The 22,257-nt window shown below is 49.2% G+C and overlaps 1 protein-coding gene across 1 annotated transcript; it reads left to right on the forward strand.

Moving 5' to 3' along the window:
* Positions 1–13,585: 13,585 nt before the first annotated feature.
* LOC124985814 (pantothenate kinase 3-like) lies at positions 13,586–21,747 on the forward strand. The gene is made up of 2 exons (XM_047554414.1): positions 13,586–13,596; positions 20,489–21,747. The coding sequence occupies exons 1-2, from the start codon at positions 13,586–13,588 to the stop codon at positions 21,567–21,569; spliced, it is 1,092 nt and encodes a 363-aa protein (XP_047410370.1). The 3' UTR covers positions 21,570–21,747.
* Positions 21,748–22,257: the final 510 nt, after the last annotated feature.

Below are 22,257 nucleotides of genomic sequence, written 5' to 3' on the forward strand. Positions count from 1 at the left end.
ATGCCTTTTCCTTTTTCCTTTTTAGCTTCCACACATGAGAGAAAATGCATGACCCTAGACTTTGAGTTTGGCTGATTTCACTTAACATAATGTTCCATTCATTTTTTTCTGCAAATAACAGAATTGCATTCTTTCATGACTAAATAAAATTCCATCGTGTATACAAACCACATTTTCTTTATTCACTGTTCTATCAACAAACACCTAAGATGATTGGCTGTTGGGAATTGTGCTGCTACATACATGGGTGTGCATGTATCACTATAGTAAGAAGACTTTAATTACTCAGGGTAAACACTGAGGAGTGGTGGGGCTGGGTCCTGTGGTGGTTCCATGCCTCGTCTTTCGAGGAGCCTCCATACTGACTTCCACAGTGGTGGTCCTGATTCACAATCCCACCCACAGTGTGAAAGCTCCTTTTCCTCCGCATCCTCTCCGGCATTTATCATTACTTGTATTCTCGATGATGCCATTCTGACCTGTGAGATGAAACGTCAGAGTGGTTTTGATTTGCATTTCCCTAATGGCTAATGATGTTGAACCTTTTTTCATATATTTTATGGCCATTTCTTCTTTTGAGAAGTCTCTGTTCATTTGGCCTTTATTGTTTATTTGGGGTTTTGGTGTTTTTTGAGTTCTTTATGTATCCTGGTTATCAATCCTCTGTCAGAAGAGCAGCTAGCAAAGGTTTTCTCCCCTTCTGTTCTCTCTTCACATTCTCACTTGTGTCCTTTGCCGTACAGAAGTTTTTTAACTCGGGGCCATCCCACTTATTCCCTCTGGTTGCCATGTTTTCTTAAGAAAGTTCTAGCTGCCTAACAATTTGCCTCCTGGTAGAGGTGGCCCTAAACCACAAGCCCTGAGTTCCACACAGCTGGATAAGGTGTGGAGGTTTGATTCACACTTGGCCAGTCAAATTGTCTCCAAAGACCTTCGTAACAAGGGACAGAGAGACAGAGTCAACCATGCTCAGCCACACACCGGGAAGGAGCTGTAGACGGAGGCCTGCCACTGGGGCCAGGCGTGGTGGACCACGGATGTGGGGATGATAAGAGAAGTCTGGCTGTGGAGAAAAGCACTTGAAGAGAAAAGTGATTGAGAGAGAAACGTCGGAGGAGTCGGACATGGTAGCCAGGCCTCCCGGCGCACCTGTGCTCTCACCGAGTCCTGCAGAGCTGCACCTACGTGAGGAGACTACTGTCCCTTGTCGCAGCCCTGGCACCGGTGGGGATGCCCTGGAGGATGTTTGTGTTGGACGACTTTTCGATTCTGTGACCAAACCTGACACAAAGAATGTGACGAAAGAAGGGCTCGTCATGGTGAAGGGCTTCAGCGTTTCCGGCCCCTGTTCAGCTGGCTCCGCTGCTCTGGGTCTGAGGCACGGCATCATGGCAGGAGAACATGGCAAAGGACAGCTCTCAGCTCAGGGCACTCAGGAAGCAGAGAGACAGAGGGGAAAGGGTCAGGGACAGGAGCGAGTCCCAGTGACCTACTTCTTCCAACCACGTCCACCTACCTACAGCTCCTACCGCCTCCCCGTGGTGCATTCAGCTTTTGATGGATTAATCCCCTGATGAAGACAGAGCCCTCAGATCGGCCACTTCTCAAAAGCCCCACCTCTGAACACTGCTGCTCTGGGGGCCAAGCCTTCATTACATGCGTCTTTGGGGAACATTCCAGATCCAGATCATGACGGCGCCTTGGACGGTGCAGCCCAGGCGAGGATGCACCAGAGGAGGCTTCACCTGGAGCAGCGCAGGTACCGCACCCGCCTTGCCCACCCGCCTCCCAACCCCAGGCTTCTCCCTGTGGTCAGCTTCACTCTGACGCCTCCTTTTCTTTTTTCTTTCTAATTTACCAGCTGCTCAGGAATGGCCTCTAGAGAAGGCTTCAGGGACACATGCCAATCATCTCCTGAGAAGAAGGCCAAGTCCTCCTGGTGGGAGTTTCCAAGGCTTAGTGCACGCATCCCTTAGTTGTAACTAACAGAATTTTCAGGTTCAAAGGAACTTTAAATTAAAAGAACCCAAACCCATGGCCCAAATTTAGAAGCTAGTCCTGATCTTAAATATCCTATCCAATTTGCAACCAATCTAATCTTTATATGTGTTTCAGAAAAGGATCCCCTTCCTTTTGCTGGGATCAGAGGATGAGTACACTCTGATAATCCCAGAGGGCGTACAGTCTAGTGGAAATTTAATGAGTACACTTATTAGGTCCAGTTTCTTGAGTTCGCAAGTGACAGAAGTCCACCCACACTAGGCTGGACAAAGAAGACAACTCATTTGAGGAAGGAAACCTGGGAAGGATTCAAGAATCAGACTCCCAGAAAGCCAAGGATCCGTTGGGAAAGTGAGACCAAGTGGACGCTCCTCTGAGCTCCTCCCCCACTTCGCCCACACCATGGAGATCTAACTTACTCGTCAATAAATGCGAGGGTAACGTCTAAGTTAGACGGTTGGGAACTTTTACACTTTAAACATCTCAGGGAGTTGTAAAGAATGATGCAGGAAAGAGGCTCAGGAAATTCCCTCCTTGCCGTGACAGATGCCCAGTACTTAGGAAACACCACACGCAGGACAGCCCACGATCATACAGTCTGCTACCTAACGCGCTCTAGGTGGGAAGAAATGGAAGACTGAGAAGAAGAGAGGGAAGAAAAATATGGGAATTCTTAGTGATTGAGAAGAATCTTCCAGGCATCTTACAATTTAACAGATACAGTCTTTCCTCATAAAACCAGAGGTATATCCAACATCCCTCCCCATCGGGACAGCGACAGGAAATTGTTATCTTAAAGAAAGAGTTAGCAGAAAGAAAGCCAAGCCTCTTGAATTCTCAACACTGCATGATACATAAGATATTTAAATGAAGCATCTAGAGCTAGGAAAATAGGCAAATATTCCCAATGCCATAGACTGGAGTCAGAAAATTTCCATAGATTCAAGAATGAATTTTAAATCACTTGAACTGAAAAGTCTCTGGAATTAGCATATAAAAAAGGTGAGCATTCTGAAATCAAGTGACATGGAACCGATGCCTATTCGTAGATCAGAAGTAGAAAAGCCGGGAAGACAGAGGACCAGAGGACCAGAACAGAACCACCCTTGCCATCCCAAGCTAAGGGTGAAGAGAGTGCAGGAGTCAAAAAACAGAAATGACACAAAAGGCCTCTTTTAAATGTCAAAGGGATTATTTATAATATAAAAAAGAAAACGACTGAAATGTCTAGGTTAAAAAAAAAAGGCAAATAATGAATCATAAGTTTGTACACTCAGAAAGCTGCGCAAGAGAAGCTGCTGAACGGTGCTGGTTCCCCGTTTGGGGGCCTCACGGCAACTTGCCCCTCCTGCCGTGCTTCTCTGTGATGACTATGTGCGGCTCTTCATTAAAGTAATGTCGGGAACATTGTGGAAGATGACTTCTGTGCTTGCTCAGCAAGGTACCTGGAAGGTCATCCTGGAGACGGGGGCAGGGGAGGAGGCGGGCACTCAGGGCTTGATAAGGGGGGCAGCCACTCGTGAACCCCACACCTGTCCCGTGACCCCCGCTGCCCCATCTCCCACCCCGTCTATCCAAGGGTGGAACGGGCATAGGAAAGGAGAGGCACGCTAGGGTCACTGCCAGGAGGTGGACTCACTTCTGCTGCCTCTGCGCCGGCCCTCCAAACCGCCGCCCAAGCCCGTCCATCCAGATAAGACGCCCAGTCAACTATCAGAAAAAAGGACTCCTTAGTTCTCAGACGGGTCCTGGAGTAGGTGCAGAAATCCAGTCTCAAAAATATCAGGCAGCGAGATCACTGTCACCCACAGGAAGGGGCCGCACGCAGGTCACCCTCCTCCTGTGGCCACACACACCTGTGACCAGGAGGCTGGGACACCCACTCTGGTCTCCTCACTCCCAGCCAGAGGTTTTTCCAGAAAATATAGCACCTTCAACAGCTATTCCTGAAGTGTTATCTGGGTGCTGATCACCAGGATCTAAAGACAGAAATAAGGTCCTCTTACAGGAAAGCAGATTCCACCTGAAGAGCCACACTGGCAGCAGATGCAGCAACGTGGTATGGGATCTTCAAGTCTTCCAGGAGGCCAGGCAGTGAGGAGCACACCAATCAGCACTAACTGCTATGGAATGGAGGCCACGTCCCCCCAGAGTCCTGACCAGGACACTGGCAAGAAGCTTAGTTAAGCTGGCACCCAGGGCACGTCCTGCCCCTTGTCCCTCCTGTCCTCCCCTGGGATCCAGGGAGCACCCTGCTTATTTGAACTTCCATCGGTCACTGTGTCACAGGCTGCATGCCTGTGCAATGCGAGGCAGAGACACAAGCAGGAGACCCGACGTCCAGCAGGCGTTCACACCCCTAGTTGTCCCAGAAGGGCCACTGCCACTGTGGCTCGGTGGTGCCGAGTCAGACTGAGCAACAGCCCACGGTGAGCTGGAACGGTGGACAGAGGAAGAGCCAGTGAGAGAGGGAGGGGTGACTGATTTCAAATGCCAGTCCCTGGCTCTCTCGCCCCTGCATCCCTGCCCTCTTTCCAAAGCAACCATCACGAATACTAGACTCGCTGAACTTCACACCTAGATTCTTGGACCAGGGGAAAGGAACGTGCAAGGGGCCACACAGTGTCTGGGTGCCCTCCCTATTCCTTCTGCTTGGAGCTGAGGGCAGAGTGCATGGTCTAAGAAGCCAGTGGGAACCCTACATTCAGAAGTCCCTAGCGCTGCAGTCCCAGGGTTGTGATTTGCTCTGTGGACCAAAGGGTGGGAGCCTCGGTCTCTTTTCAGTAAAATGGGAGCAAGGTGCATACGATAAACATTGCTCCTGTTTTACTGAAAAGAAACTAAGAATCCTTGTCAAGTCACAGAATTGAGGTGGGCACTCACTCCAGTGTCCAGATAGGAGACTAGGAAGAACTACCTGTGTAAACTTTTATGAGTCTACCTCTTACAGTCATTTGCTGTGAGAGTTATTTAGCAATAGTTTGTATTTAATAACTGATAAAATACAGCTGGCACTTCAAATCTAATCAAATCAAATGCACAGTCTTTAGGCCCAGAAACTCTGAGAATCAAAGAGTCTCCCAAACCAATAATGCTATGGCCAATGTTACGGTGAATTGCTTTTCGCCAACATCAGAGCTTAGGCCGAGTCCTCAGGCATCTGAGTGATGGGCCCGGCCAGTCTCCCGTGAGCCTGGAGAGAAGGCTCAGAGTTCAGCCCACAGGGGGCTGAGCTGGTGGATTCTGCACTTCCCGCCAGAGGGAAAGCAGAAGTAGCAATGAATCGGAGAGGAACTTTCCCGGCATGTATCGAGGGTTCCTAATGGTTTTAAAGATCGTTGTATAATAACTGTTAGGATGCTAGGAGGTCATTTAAAAATCATTTCATAGATTTGAGTGAGTCTCCAAGAAAACATCTCTGGGCCAGACAGGAGTTTTCCCCTGCAAATGGAGCACCTCTCTGTCCCTCTGGAAGCTTTGGTATAATCTGCCTGCCTTTTCCTGAGGTTCCTACCTATAGTCAAATATAAGAAGAAGCCAGTCCTCTTATCAACAGCAAATGGAGCTGGACGTGCTGAGCATGCCTGTAACCCCAACTGGTCGGGAGGCTGAGCCAGGAGGATTGCATATTCAAGACCCGTCTCAAAATAAAATTAAAAAATTGAAGAACCTGGGGGTGTAGCTCGGTGGTAGAGCACCTTGGGTTCAACCCCAGTGCACCTCACAGACTGGAGCTTGGAAGGTCCTGATCAACATCCTAATCTTGCCCCTCCCCTTTCCCGTTCTCCCCTGGAGACGCGGGCTGCTCTCCACAGGGGGGTGGCTCCAGGCGGCCCCACGGGACCCACCTCCACAGACACCTGCTCTTACAGCTAACCCCTAACTAACCCCTGAAATTTCACATGTGGACGATGAGGGCCCTCAGTCACCCTGGGGATGCAGTCTCAGCACTGCCCATCGGTCCCCCTCCTCCTGTGAGGACCAAGGCTTGGGAGAAGTCCCAGAACACCTCGGGGCTGGACCTAGGAAGGCCTTTTTCCTTCTGGATGGGAAGCATGGGACAGAGGAAACGTGGTCCTCCCTTAAGGGGCACCAGCCGCCATGGACGAGCTCACCCCACCACAGGGCTGAATCCACGGCGGGTCGGTGGCCGTTTCTCTCACTCTCACAGAATCAGGGCAGCCTGGGAGTGAGGAGGGGAAGCTCTCAGAACACTTGGGAGCACTGAAGATTTGATTCCATTAACCTGCTGAGCCTAATAAAAGAAAACCCTCTTCAAAGGAGGTGACACAAATATTTATATGACGGGGGAAGGCTATGTCCCTCAGGAACCAGGCAGGAAAGTGGAAATGTGATCAGGGAATAAGAGATCTGCTCACCGACCTAGCTGGCGTCGGGCTCCTCGGAACAGCAGATACCAGACGACCCACAGGTTGGGGGCCATCTCTCCAGGCCCCACCCCTGGGACTCAGTGTCCCCCAAGCTGCGACTGGCAGAGCCCCCGTGCTATCTAGAGAGGTGGGGTCAGGGGTCAGAGGACCCAAGCTCACTCACAGGCTGCCCCCTCCTCAGAGGTGACCTGGCTCCCATGGACTAGGGAAGCAGTGTGCCCTGGAGCTGCCAGCCAGCTGCCAGCCACGGGGAGCTTCAGAGGCCAGATGCAGGCAGGACGCTGGAGCTGCTGGCCCTCCACCAACTGAGACCAACTCTTTACAACCGGGGATGATTCTGGGACCCTGCCCACCCCCCAGGTACAGTTGACACTGTCTGGAGACATTTGCAGGCAGCACCAGTGGGAAGCTCAACTGGCATCTGGTGGCAGAAACCAGGGGTTTAGCTAGTGTCCTACAATGCCCAGGGAAGCTCCTGCCACAAAGTATGTCCAGCCACCCCTGCTGCCTGTGCTGACAGCCCCCTGAGTCATGCAGCAGCCATGGAAAGTTCTAATGCAACTCTGTGCTGCCCCTGCCCCCAGCCGAGGGCTCCGCCTCCAAATTCCGGCCCAGGCATCTGTGGTCCCAGCTACTCGGGAGGCTGAGGCAAGAGGATCACTTGAGCCCAGGAGTTTGAGACCAGCCTGAGTGACAGCAAGGCCTTGTCTCAGAAAAACGGAAACACAAAAAGGATTCCAGTTCTACCTCAAACTCTGACATGCCATATCCTCGATCCACCAGGAGCAGTGACCTGAGGCACAGACGGCCACCGATTTTACCCACCAGGCTGTTCCTGGGTAGGGGTAAGACCCCCCTAAAAAAAACCAATTTAGGGAAGATAAATTGCTCATTCCTCTTGCAATGAATTCGGAGAGCTGCCACCTGACTAAAGAGGGGTCGTTACCCTTTGAAAATGTCTTCTCTTTTGTCTGATTCAAGCTAGCCATTTTCCATGTAAAATGCAAGCTAACTGGGAAATTATATTTCTACTCCTCTATAATACAGATTAGAAAGATGAAGAAAAATCTGCCAGAAACGATAGGAAAAGCCATGATTCAGATGAGGAGCAGCCCGCGGGAGGCCCGTCTGCTGGAGAGCGAGCTCTGAGCGCTGGCTGTGGCTCCAGTTCTGCTTCTCCAGCTCAGACACGCGTGGCAGTCACATGGGGAGCTTAAGCCACACCTGACAATCCACCTTCCCGCCCAGACAGTGTCTCCCTAGGGGCGCACGAGAATCCCCTGGAGGACAGGTCACAGATCAGCCTGGACCCACTGCCACGTGTCCAGCGCTGAAGGAGGAGCCTACCATCTGCATAGTTCCCTGAGGCCCCAGAGACCACACACTGAGATCCGTAGCTGCCACGGAGGGACCCCGGGCTCTGTGGAGAACCAGGACTCCAGTGGCTCAGGGCTGCCTCCACCCAGGGAGGCAGGGAGGAGAAGCAAAGTGAGGTAGGTTCTTTGTGCCTCCCATTTTATACAGAGCCAGTGCGATCCTAAACATGAGCGTCTTGGGTGCACAGGGCAGGGAAGGAGAGCTGGAGGGTGCGTGCCATGGTTTAGGTATGAAGTCTTCCCAAGGCTCAGGTGTGACTGTGATCATGTTGAGGAAATGTTATAAAATGGTGCAATTTGTGAAATACAGGTATTACGCAAAGAACCGAGCCCTCCTGCCCGGGTGCACGTGGTGAACCCCAGGTCCTGAAACCGGGGACTGAGATAGAATATCCCAGTGCTCAACCTTCGTGTTTATGCCGGCTCTCGAAGTAACTGGCTTTTTGGAGAACAACCATTCTTATCTTAAACGCACTGAGAAGTTGGAAGGGATATCAGTAGTGATCTTTAAATACCTTACTGGTGATTTAAGTTTATTCTTTAGACTTTCAATTGCAAGAAGTATTCTATATGCATTTCTGTTTTATAAATCAGGAAAAAAATGACTAAAACAATCACACAAAATCACAAAAACTTCCATGATCAAGATATGCAGAAAACAAGTCACCTCTGCCAAGGCCACATGATTCGGAGCCATTCCAAACTTCCCTGAGTGACATTCCACAGTGATAAACTGTAAACATGAACGCCTGAAGGTTCAACAAGACACTGAGAGAAAACTGCTACTCTATTTTCTACAACACAGAGCAGGTTGTTCTCATGCCTTGAAGCCTCAGATTATGCTGTTTTGAACCCAAGACTGAACATTACAGTGTGAAGAATATCTCAGATGATTAAATAAAAACCAAATGGTGTCTCCATGTCTGGCCACAGCAGAGTGACAGGTGTCAGGTCCACCTCCTACAAACCGCCACCAAGGCTGAATGTTAACCACCCCCAAGATCATGTGTGGCAGCCCCGATGCTCAATGGGAAGGCAGGTGGGGGTGGGGCGATCGAGAGGTAATAGGTTTAGAGGAGGTCAGGGGCTGGCACCCTAAGGAGGGATTGGCACTCCTAGAAGAGACATCAGAGAACTTGTCCACACACATAAAGAAGAGGTCACCTGAGCGTCCAGCCAGGTGGCAGCCACCTACAAGGCAAGGGAAGAGGCTGCAGAAGGTAACCTACCTAGCTGACACTTGATTTAGACACAGACCTCGACCACATAAGCCTCACGGCAGCCTGGGAGACCACAGCAACAGCGATTCATAAAACTGAACTAGTGCTTTGAGGCACTGGGCCAAGGCAGTGTGGGCAAGTAATTCCTAAAAGGAGGGTCGCACACCAGGTAGGCTGCACATTTTGCTGGGAGTAATTTCCAGAACCCAGTATGGGAGGTAAAGCCCAAATACAGGATGATGGTCCCACCAAGTGGAGAGGTTGGGGCTGGCGAGGCAATTGGAATTTGTGGGAGGATTCGCAAGGAAGGAAGGAACTCTGCTAGAAGCTTCTCTCCATTCCTTGACCAGTGGCTGGACCGAGCAATTCCTTGACCAGGAGCTGGACCAAGCAAACACAGCTTGAGACTGAAATTTAAGCAAAGACCTGAGAGGTGACTGTGATATGTATACACACACATACACACACGCACACAGGAGGAATTTAGAAATAAACAGACTGGCACGTATGCGTGTTCAGAGTGTATGTTCGTGTATGTGTTTGTACACATAAGTGTGTGTTTCCCAGCTCTGTCTGCTGAGAGCTGGAGACACCAGAAGCAGTGAGCACTTCTTCTGTCCAGATCTTAACTTTTAAATATCTTTTTCTCCTAAAAGCAACAAGGAATCCCAGGCTGGTCTCAGGGCGGGACAGGATAAACACAAGATAAACCTGCAACATCGATTTGTACCTGAAAGTAAGGAGGTGCCTAGGGAATAATGTGGAGATATCAGGAGGGCACAGGGTCCAGCCTGAAGAAACTCACAGCGACTGCGAGGACGGGAGCGTTAACATTCTTTTTAGTAACAGATGATGACCCACCAAGTAAAACCAGGGTCCCTGGGTCCATGAATAAATGAATCGGCAAGTGAGAGAGACGGAAAGGCTTTCCATTCTGCTGAAGGCCAGCTAATGAATACAGAAAGCAAAGTGGGATTTAGAGACTCACCAGTGGATGCTGAACCCAAGGGATGGAAGTTGGAGAAGGCAGAGTGCCCACGTAGTTGCTAAGTGTGTCGCTACAATTAATTGCAAAGGAAAATGGCAAGTCTACCCACAGCAGGTGGGCAGATTCTACCTCAGCTGAGTAATCGAATCCAACATCACGCAGATTGAGACCAGCAACCAGAGCCCTGCCCCTCTGCACCCTGTGTGGCATCTTTCACTGAAACGTAGAGGGTCATTGGCCTGCACTGAAGGACATGGTAAGAAACCAGCTTTTATGCCCAGGTCCACTGGCGCTGCTTCCAAGGACAAAGGTCACAGTAGCTAACTCTGTCACTTGAAAGGTCCCTGAGCAGAAGCTCTTCTCAGGTGTCAGTCACGGGTGAAGCTGGTTGTCTCCCAGACAATGCACCCGCCCTGGGCTCCCCTGGGTGAGCTCTGCAGCCGGCCTGCCTCCTCTCAGCCTGTGAGCAGGGACAGCAGAACCCGGGTCGGGGACACTTCAGTGAGCAGGAATCAACCCTCGAGCGGCATTGTTTCCCCTAGAAACCTGCCCTTTCCTGTCCCCGCTGCTCACTCCAGCATCACATGTGTGTCCGGAAGTTGAAAAGATCATAGGGCCTCAGAAGGGCCACAGCCCTGCAGTGCCTTGGCACCAGTCTCGCCAGCCGCCTTTCTGACTGCTGACATACAGCCGTAAAATAATACGACAGCATTGCCTCAGCCACCGAGCTCTGGTCATCTGTCACGGAAGTCACAGGAAAATCACGCGTAGGATAACGCAGGACACGCAGGATCGCATCCAGGACTCGTATACATAGGCCTAAACTTCCCACCTCCCATCTCTCCGTGAGCCATTCCTCCGTCTCTGAATCCCTGTCCCCCCACTTCCCTCCTCCCCACTCCCCACTTGGTGTCCACTGGACCCCTTGGCCTGCCGTGCTCTGTCCTTACTCCACCTCCTCTTCCAATCTGTCTACTGCCAATCTCCTGCTCATCTATCAAGGACTCAGTGGTCACCTCCACACTGGAGCCCTCCTGAGTCCATTCCTGCCCCACACACAGCTCCCGGCCACACAGTAAGGAGCACGCACACAGTATACTGCTCCCTTGGCATCATGGGCTGGTGTTCCCACAGCTTTCCCCAGAGCCAGCCCCACGAAGGCCAAGATAGCATCTTGGTCGCCTTCCTCTCCCTGTACCTGGCTCCTAGGAAGCACCTTATAAAGATGGCCCTCTCAGATCAGAGTGAAACTGAACAGAAGCCCAAGCACGTCACCCGGGCTAGCAGAACTCCACCATCTGTACAAATCATGTGTCAACAAATTAGAGGCAGCACGAGGCCAAGAGGCTGCTCTGCCACCAGGTCACCTGGACACCCTCCCAGCTCTGCCACCAGCTGTGCTCCCATCAGCAAGTTCCTGGGTGTCTCTGTGCTTCCTGATTTATATCGCTGGGTTGTAGAAAGAGAGCGTCCATCTCTCGGAGCTGCCAAGATAAATTGCAAGGATCGAACATTCGATAAATGCTACGGATCAGTATCTGTTACCCTGAAAGAAAGTCTTCGTTGTACCAAAGTCCAAACATGACACAAGTTTCAGCTTTGGCTAATGAAGAAAAATATTTGCATGGCCTTAAAGGTCTTCACTGCTAGTGGCAAAGTCTCTCTACCTCTACCCTTTCCAGACACCTTCAGCCCTGCGTGCTCTGTCCCTGGCCAGTGTGCTTCAGGGGTGGAGACTCCTGGAGCGTGATATTCAGGGAGCTAGAGAGCAGTCAGCACATCACGCTTAAAACCCAGGAGGCTGGAGGGCAAGCTGGGGCCAAGGCTGAGCTTGCAGACGACTGAGGAAGTGTGCCAAGATCCAGATGCTGAACGCCGTGCGTGTGTGCAACACGCTCATGGTGCACCCGTTTTGACTCTGGGGCGGGACCAGGCTCAGGGATCCGCTCTTCCGGGCTCCCCATGCAATTCCTATCTGCAGAGCACATTTGGGAAAACACCAGATCATGAGGCTGGTGATCCTCTGCCCTCCCTTGTTTGGCCGTAGAAGTCACCCAGGAAGCAGAACTCCTGAGGAGTTCCTGTCGCCCACCCGCCGCCTGCAGAGGAGCTGGTGCACTTGTCTGCCCACTGCTGTCCCCTCTTTTGCACGGGCAGCCACACGCGTGGCCTGTGGGACGCACCCCTCCAACAGAGGACGCAGTGATGGGGGTTGGGAGCCCCGGTCACTACCCTCTACCGGCCCCTGGCGCAGCTCCACCTGAATGGTGCCCAGCAGAGGCCCTTCCCTCTGCCCCGGTGAAGCGGAGCTCCCCACAAGGCCTCCCCGAGTGGCTCTGCACCTTCAGGGCAAATCCCTCTGTGTGATGGCAGCTGCTGTGGCCCCAAACTGAGCCACATGGGCAGGATTTCGACAGGTATTTGCCAAGAGGGCTTCCCAGTAAGGGCTGCATCCAAAACAGGAATGAAAAAAAATGGTGTTTTCCCTTAGTTTCTGCAAAACAGCCCTCAGTATCCAAGCAGCACTCAGATGACAACACGAGAGAGCAGCCTTGCAGGCAGGACCTCCGCCTCTCGTGCCGCATCTGAAGAGGATGAAGAGCACCCGGAGCGCTGGAGGGAGAGACGACATGTGGCGACCAGAGACGTGTGAGGAAGCAAAGAGCAGAACGCGGGCTCTCGTGACTCCCCGGGCTTCGGCTCTCTGGAAACCAGGAGGACTTCCAAGCCACAGGTGGACTCCTAGAGAGCAGGCAGCTACCTTCGTGGAGACAGCAGGAGGACACCCAGGATGGAGGAGAGCCCCAGGGCCTGGGCGCTGTAAGAACAGTCCCCCCTGGGGACCAGGAGGCCTTGAGAGCCCTGGTGGGGGTGCAGGAGGCCACCTCCTCAGAGTCACCCCCAGAAACTCAGGGAGTCTGATGGGCCAGGAGGCAGCCTTCTTGGACCAAGGGAAGGAGACAGTCCTTCACGCCCCAGCACACCCTTTCTGAGCTCCTTCTACCCCCAGACACTTGCCTGGGAGCCTGGAGTGCAGCTGCGGAGAAACCAATGTCTCCCACCCGCCAGCTCCAGCCACTAGGATGGCGAAGATCACAAAAAGGAGAGAAGCAGCACGCGTCAGCGAGGACGTGGGGGAACCGCACTCTTCACGGCGCGCGGGCAGGAAGGGAAAGCCGTGCAGCTGCTGGGGAAGCCACAGAGGCTCCTCGAGAAGGTCAACACAGGCACCATGCGACGCCGAGTCCACGCTTCGGTATGAGCCCAACTGAGCGGAGAGCAGCATTCAAACAAGAGGTCGCACCCGAAGGTCCATGGCAGCATCATTTGCAAGAGCCAAAAGGCAGAACCTGCCAGACGCTTATCAACACACATGTGGATGGAGTGTGGTCTGTCCACACCAGGGGCCACTCAGACATGAGACAAGAACCAGGTACCGAAGACACATCCCATCACGGCTGGCTGCCAGGCAGCGTGTCTCCCAGACACCAAAACGCCTAGGAGTAACTTAGACTGGGGGAGATTTATTAGGTTCCTGGCCTCAGAGGATTCAGCCTGTCCGTGGTTGGCCAGTTCCATTGCTTTGGATCTAAAGTGAGGCGGAACATCATGGCGGAAAGGTCAGCCAAGCTGCTCATCCCACAGCAGCCAGGAAGGGGTTTGGGGCAGAAAGAAGACAGACCATCCAGGGCCTGCGCCCAGTGACCTGCTTCCCTCAGCCAGCTCCAACTCCCAGTAGTCCACGCAGCCATCGGTGGATTAACGCGTCAACTGAATCAATCCACCGCGGAGGTCAGAGCCCTCACGATCCCATGGCTGCCTGAAAGCCCACCTCTGAGCCATGCTGTCAAACACATGAGCTTTGGGGGAACATTCCAGATCCAAGCCGTAACAGATGGCCCTGACAACATGCCAAGTGCCAGGCGCCAAAGGCTACGTATTGTCTGCTCCATTTATACGGGACTCCCAGAGGCAGAGCCACCGAGACGGGAGGGAGATCAGAGGTTGCCTGGGGCTGGAGAGGCAAGGCAAAGGGCGAGGGTGGGGGACGCTGAAGGTTGCAGTCAGTCGTGTGACACTACGAATGTACTGAATGTCCCTCCATCGTCACTTTAAAATGGGCAAAGTGGTAACTTTTATGTTGGATGTATTTTACCACAATTTAAAAAAGGAAACTCAACAGCTTGAATTTTAAAGGGAAAAGTAAAAAAGAAGCTTAATGATAGCAATCCATGTGGTAAAGGCATCGTGGGGGAGGCTGTACCCTGTGGTCACAGAAAAGGGGTTTGAGCCAGGCCTGGTGGCACAAACCTACAATCCCAGTGGCTCTGGAGGCTGAGGCAGGAGGATCATGAGTTCAAAGCCAGCCTCAGTAATTTAGCAAGGCTCTAAGCAACTCAGGGAGACCCTGTCTCTAAATAAAATACAAAAAAGGGCTGGGGATATGATTCAGTGGTTAAGTACCCCAGGGTTCAATCCCCAGTAAAAAGAAAGAAAAGGAGTTCAAAACTTGGATGTGGGAGGGCTTCAGCAAGGCAGGACTCTGGGAGGCAGCTAGCCAGCCTAGGCATGATGAAGGGGTGAGGTGTGGAGAAGGCTGTGGGAGGAGAGGCTGAGGACACGGGCAGGTGCGGAGGCCGGGACACAGTTCCCTTGGTATCTTCCAGGACATTTGGAGATGCAGTGAGAGGGGGAACGTGTGGAGGGGCAAGTCAGGGCTGGGTCTGCCCACCCTCTGGAGGGGAACTCTACCAAGGTCGCTGGCCACCCTGCCCCGGCTGACCGCGGAGCAGAGTGAAGCATCTGCAGCAATGCCCCAGCCCTAGGGCCTGTCCTCTCCCCTCAGGGCTCCCCTCTGCTGTACCGTTGTGTGTGCTCATGGGTCTGTCTCCTCGCACCTGCCAAGGGACCACACACTCCTGTTGGGGCTCTGGATGATGGAAGTGAAGAGACCTGGCTTCTAAGATCAGGCAGGAATTGCTCGGGTCCCCAGGACTGCTGACCGGACACCATCCAGTTCCGTAGAGCAGCCACACTTTCAGGTAGTTAGTCAGCCAGGAACAAGGGGGTGGGTGGGGAAGGTGACTTACAGGGAGGACCTCAGACCCATACATCAGAGTCCGTGGTCACCAGACGGGGAACCACCGAGAACCTTATCAAAACAGACGTCTGGACAGCGGGAACTGGCACGCCAGACCGCCCCAGCCTCAGTCAGCTACAGCCCCTTAAGAGAACCGTGGTTTTAAGATCACGTCATGACCCTCCGCTTGTGACCAGGTCATCATCAAAACCATGTCACACACCCCTTGTGACCAGTCAGCAGGAACCTCACAAAGAAAACGTGTTGAGGACTAAACAAAAGGGTAAAGCCCACTTAAGGGTTCATGAGAGACTAGACCAAGAACGAAGGACCCAAGATCCTTAAAGCCCCGGATTCTGGAAGAGCCACCCGCCTCCCTGAGGCAGCCCCCGGAGCCTGACCTGAACCCTCGCTCTTCCTAACAGGCTCCTGCTTCCTGCTTTGCTCAGACTGATTGAAATCTTCCTTGCAGGATCCGCAAGAACCAGTGGCTGCAGCCGCCCAGGGTTGCTTTGTCTCCGGGTCGCCTCCTCTCCAACACCACTCAGCCTTGGAAGAACTTGCTGCTGGCGGGGCCCTGAGACAGGGTATTATGAATGTCTATTCCTGGGCACTTAGATCCAGAGGGCCTCGAAGTGTTAACAGAGCTTCCTAAGTCAGCGGTCATGGGCAACTTCTCTGCCTTTCCTGCCTGGGGCAGTCCTGACCTCCTGCGCTTCCCCCAGAAAGACGTTCTCTGCAAAAGACTGGAACATCACCTTTATCAAAGATGGGTCACTGGGAGTCCAGGAAGCCTTGAACTGAGTTAAAACAATGAAAGCAGCAGTAATGCCGTAATTAGGGAAGGAAATGAAAGATAAAAGGCTTCATCTAACACCTCGGAACTCAAGTGAGACGTTCGTCCTGGGTATTAGCTAACGGATACCCCTCCTCCAGTCGAGGCTCCAACTTTGGAATCGCTCACTGCTCCGGAAGCAGAGGCTGACACTCTGCCGTGGTGCACGGCCCCTCTTGTGACTCTCTGTGCTCTGCCCACCCCACGGCCAGCTGGAAACTTCTACTCGGCCGCGGAGCCCCAGCTCCAAGGGCCTCCCTCTAGGAAGCTGGGTGACTCTCTCTGGCTAGCCTGGTGACCCCTCCTCTGAGCTCCCTCAGGACCACGAGCATATCCTGATGTGGCACCAGGGAGCCACCTAGGCATCCTCCCTGGATCCCTGGGAGAAGCAGCCCCCCAAGGTGGAGATCAGCTCACCCTGGCTCACAGGCTGCTCAGGGCAAGGAAGGGACCCCTGGAACCACCCTCAGACTCCTCCCAGCCAATGCCACAGGAACGTTTATTTCTTTTCAAGAGCAAGAAAATTGGCACTTTAAATCCTCTTCTGAATTTTATGCATCTTATATCTGTACCTCAACTTTTGAAATCAAAGATGAAAACTGACTCTCCTCATTTTTTTTTTTTTTTCCATTTTGGTTAAACTGACCTTATTAACCCTACCTTAAAGGGAATGAGTTTAGGGGAATACAAACAAACTGGGATAAAGTGAAAAGATTATTCATTCAAAATATTATTGAGACATTTTCTTCCAAAATGGTCAAGGTCACTGGTGGATGACCAGAGTTCTCACCTAGAAGAGGCACAACAGCTGATAAAACACAGGAACAACCTATGTCAACCCAGGTCCCCAAGGAACAGAAAGGAGTAGATTGTCTTACAATCAAGACTTCATTAGAGAGTCAGGCATGGTGGTGCACACCTGTAATCCCAGCAGCTCAGGAGACTGAGGCAGGAGGATCACAAGTTCAAAGTCAGCCTCAGCTATTTAGCAAAGCCCTAGGTAACTTGACAAGACCCTGTCTCAAAATTAAAAAAATACAAAGGGCTGGGGATGTGGCTCAGTGGTTAAGCACCCCTGGGTTTAATCCCTGGTACACACACACACAAAATAGACTTCATCAGGAAAAATGTCATGTGACAGAAAATCACAAAGAAGTTGAGAAAAGGGAGAGTCATCTGGTCATAATGGACATGAAGGACTAAGAGTGAGAAAGATGTTCCAGCCTAGGGAACTTCAGGGAAAGCTGCCAGGAAGCCCTGGAGCTAAGGCCAGCTGGTAGATGATGCCCGAGTCCCTCAGCAATGGGTCCACATTATGTACTAGAGACCCTCCGTCACTGCTGGGAGCAACCCAGGGGAGGAGTGGTCTCGGCACAAAGGCAGTGATAGATTCCAGAACTCAGCACTGAGGGGCTGGGCCCATCCTGCTCCCGATAATTGGAGTTTTACAAGGTTTATTTCATGCCCACCACATCATCTATTTGGAAGCAGTTCAGAGCTGCCAAGGAAATGAGAATCAGTGGAGCTAAGACTCCAGAAAAGAAAGAATTTTAGAGAGGAGAGTTGGCCGCCTCTGGCTGCTGTTACTCTGGAGGCATTTTCCAATCCTGGGTTGGAAAGGAAGCTAAAAATCTGGTGTAAAGCTCAATGAGAAGCTTCATGGAGGATCACTGCAGAGGGACCAAAGCCAGCAGAGTCCTGGTGGTCAGCTGGGGTCCTCAAACACAGGAACCTCTTTCTCCTCCACATTAGCTAAATGTTAGGAAAACACAGAATTTAAGCTAAAATATAGGCAGAAACTTGTGAAAAGCACAGTCTCTGGCCCAAGCCTGTAGCTACAACTACTTGGGAGACTGAGACAGGAGTATCACAAGTATGAGGCCAACCTGGGCAATATAGCAAGACACCATCTCAAAATAGAAAAAGAAAATTTCAGTTCCGTGACACAAATGATTAGATCCAAGTATCTCCAAGTAAAGACACCTTGCAGAATATACTTGGATCTTAGTAAAGCAAGGAAAACAAACAAATCTCTGTAGAGTCAGAGATTGATCAAAGTAGACCGAAACTCGCCAACACTGCAAACCCTAACTCAGTACAGACCTTGATCACATTGTAGTAAACAGCCGAGGTTCTGTTTCCATCAGAGAAAAGGATTAAGTCCTATCCAGAAGAAATCAAAACCATTTGCAGTCTCTAATTTTAAAAATTACTAGGCACACCAAAAGAACAAACCTCATGACTAAAAACCAAGAGAAAAAAGTGAAATAACACCAATCTGGGTACAGGATCCAGGTAGTAAAATACGTTGACAAAATTGATAGAATAACTATGATTAAAAAGTTATTATAATAAAAAATGGATAATGAACATGATAATGTAGATAACTTTAATATAGAACTATTGCCTACAATAAAATTAAATGAATGAACAGTATTTGAAATTGGGAACTCATTAGTTGAACTTAGCAGATTTAACATTGCAGAATACAAGATTGTTGAACTGCACTGAAAGATATTTCAATAGAGCATATTCAAACTGAGACATGGAAAGAAAAAAAATGGAAAAGAGTATAAAGGAACATTTAAATATTGGGACATGGTTAAAATGTCTACTACTTCTTAAGAACAGGAGAAATAATGGGAGAGGGCAATATTTGAAGACATAATGCCAGAGAATATTCTAAAATTGATGAAAGACACTAAGACACATATGTAAGATGTTCTGCATAAATATTGACGAAGCCATATCAAGATATATCACCATAACACTAATGAAAATCAAAGACAGAAAATCATACAACTAGTTGAGAACAGGAAACAAATTTCCTTCAGAAGACCAACAAAACACCTCATAGCTGACCTGTCAAGAGATGCTTGATACCAATAGAAAAACAAATTAAAATTTTTGCATGGAAATACTGCCAGCCTGAAATTTTAAACTCTGGAAAACATTTTCAAAGATAAAGGGAAAATAAAGACTGTTTCAGAAAAATAAAACTTGTGAAAATTAGTTGCAAAACCTCACTCAAAGAAATACTTAAAGGGCTAGGCATGGTGGTACACACCTCTGATCCCAGAAGCTTGGCATCCTGAGACAGGAGGATCACAAGTTCTAAGCCAGCTTCAGCAACGTAGTCAAAAATAAGAAAGGGCTGTGGCTGTAGCTCAGAGGTGAAGCATCCCTCGGTTAAATTCCTAGTACCAAACAAACTGAAAAGATTTCTTTGAGCCAAACAGGGGGAAAAAAAAAAAAAGGCAAAGAAAAATGAGGACAAATCGGAAATGTAAAACTACAGGTAAATATTTTTTAAAGTTGATTGGAAATGAACTGCACAAAACAATTATAATAATGGGATTTTAAATATATGTAAAATAAAAAATAAAAATATATCTAGTCTGTATGGCAGTGTTAAGGCAAGAGATGCAGAGGTAAATGAAGTTAGAATATTCCAACGCTACTGAAGAAATTATAAAGTGTTTGTTTTAGACTACAATTAAACAATATTCATTCTTTGTTCTCTAAAACCATAAAAATTAACAAAAGAATATATAATTACCAAGTTAAGAGAGGAAAAATATAAAAACTTTTATTAACCCAAAAGAAGAGAAATGAATAATAAACAGGTTATGATAACATAAACATAAAATGAAGATATAAACCCAAATATATTCCTAATTAAACTAATGTAAATGAATAAGGTATTTCAATTAAAAGACCCAAATTGTCAGACTTAATTTTTAAAAATAACTTTATGCTGTTCACACAATTCAGACACAAAATATAAACACACTGGAAGGTTGAAAAAATGTTAGGAAAAGCCATGTGAACAATAACTTAGAAGAAAGATGGTGCTAGTATCTGAGTGTTTGTGTCCCCCTCCAAAACTCTTATGTTGAAACCCACCCCAAAAGTGGAAGTATTAAGAGTGGGATCTTTGAAAGATGATAGGTTACAAGGGCTGCACTCTCATAAACGGGATTAGTGTCCTCATAAGAAAGTCCCAAGTTTATTCACAATATCCAAGGTAGGGAACCAACCAAGGTATCCATCAATGGATAAACAGATGAAGAAAATGTGATATATATGCACAATGAAATATTATTCAGCCATGAAAAAGAGCAAAACACTGATTTATGGCAATATGGATGGAACTAAGACATTAAATGCAATAAATCAGACAACAAAAGACAAATACCACTGCTCACTCATGTGTGGAAGCTAAAAAATGTTTACTTCATAGAAATAAAGGGTAGAGCTGAGTGGGCTATTTCTCAGTGCAGCGGCAGCGGCTCGGGGGACCGGGGCCTTTTGTTCGGAGCGGCTGCGCGGGGGGGCCAGGAGCGGCGAGGCCGGTGGCCTGGCGGCCTTCCCCAGAGCGCTCCCCGGTCAACCCTAGCAGGGGTGGGGGGCCGCCTCCTGGGCCGGGCGTTGCCCCAGGCACCAACGCCCCGCCCTAAGCCTGCCCTGCCCGGCCTGAGGGGAGGAACCAGCAGGGCCTCTTGGCGCGGCCCTGCCAGCTCCGGAGTCCCCGAGTCCCCACAGCGCTTCCCCGTGCTCCGGACCCGAGGCTTCCCCTCAGGTCAACGCCATGAAGATCATGGTTTGGCATGGACATTGGGGGAACTCTAGTAAAGCTCTCGTATTTTGAACCTATTGATATCACAGCAGAGGAAGAGCAAGAGGAAGTTGAGAGCTTAAAAAGTATTCGGAAATATTTGACTTCTAATGTAGCATATGGATCCACTGGCATTCGGGATGTACACCTTGAACTTAAGGATTTAACACTTTTTGGCCGAAGAGGGAACTTGCACTTTATCAGATTTCCAACTCATGACCTGCCTACTTTTATCCAAATGGGAAGAGACAAAAACTTCTCAACATTACAAACGGTGCTGTGTGCTACGGGAGGTGGTGCTTACAAGTTTGAAAAAGATTTTCGCACAATTGGAAACCTCCACCTGCACAAACTGGATGAACTTGACTGCCTTGTAAAGGGCTTGCTGTATATAGATTCTGTCAGTTTCAATGGACAAGCAGAGTGCTATTATTTTGCTAATGCCTCAGAACCTGAGCGATGCCAAAAGATGCCTTTTAACCTAGATGACCCCTATCCACTACTGGTGGTGAACATTGGTTCAGGAGTCAGTATCTTAGCAGTCCACTCCAAAGATAACTATAAACGAGTGACCAGGACAAGCCTTGGAGGGGGTACCTTTCTGGGTTTATGCAGTTTACTGACTGGCTGTGAAAGTTTTGAAGAGGTTCTTGAAATGGCATCCAAAGGTGACAGCACCCAAGCTGACAAATTGGTCCGTGATATTTATGGAGGCGATTATGAAAGATTTGGTCTGCCAGGTTGGACAGTAGCATCTAGTTTTGGCAATATGATTTATAAAGAGAAGCAAGAATCTGTTAGTAAAGAAGATCTGGCAAGAGCTACTTTAGTTACTATCACCAATAATATTGGTTCTGTGGCACGAATGTGCACTGTTAATGAGAAAATAAACAGAGTTGTCTTTGTTGGGAACTTTTTACGTGTCAATACTCTATCAATGAAACTTCTGGCATATGCACTGGATTATTGGTCCAAAGGTCAACTGAAAGCATTGTTTCTAGAACATGAGGGATACTTTGGAGCAGTTGGTGCACTTCTTGGGCTGCCAAACTTCAGCTGAAGCATCAGAGGTTACTCTGCTAATGAATGTCATCCTAGAGGAACTAAAACCAGAGGCGTTTTAACTGCATTGTTTGTCCTTGGAAACCAAAGGATAAAAGAATTTCACTATTCCTGTTAATTTTGAATGTCAGAATGGAAAACTCATGAATGCCATATTAAAAGAGAGAACTCTGTAACATGAAAAAAAAAAAAAAAAAGAAATAAAGGGTAGAATAGCAGTCACTAGAGGCCAGGAATAGGAGGGGGAAAGCATACAGAGAGGATATATAGTAAGTACCAAAACACAATTAGACAGGAAGAATGAGTTCTTATGTTCTATAGCACAACAGAATAACTATAGTTAACAATAATGTATTTTATACTTTATAAAGAAATGGAAGAGAGGAGTTTGAAAGTTACCAACACAAGGAAATAATAAATGTTGAAGGAGACAGAAATGCTAATTTCCATAATTTGATAATAACACATGTATTCACGTATCAAACTATCATACTGCACCCCATAAATATGTGCAATCAATTAATCAATAAATCAATAAATAAAAGAGATGCCCTGTAACTTGACAGCCCCTTCTATCATGTGAAGAAATAGCTGGAAGACACAATCTTTGAAGCTGAGACCAAGCCCTCACCAGACACCAGACCTGCTGATCTTAGACTTCCCAGACAGTAAACTAAGAAAGCACC

Source organism: Sciurus carolinensis, chromosome 5 (genome assembly GCF_902686445.1).
Source record: "Sciurus carolinensis chromosome 5, mSciCar1.2, whole genome shotgun sequence".
Taxonomy (NCBI): domain Eukaryota; kingdom Metazoa; phylum Chordata; class Mammalia; order Rodentia; family Sciuridae; genus Sciurus; species Sciurus carolinensis.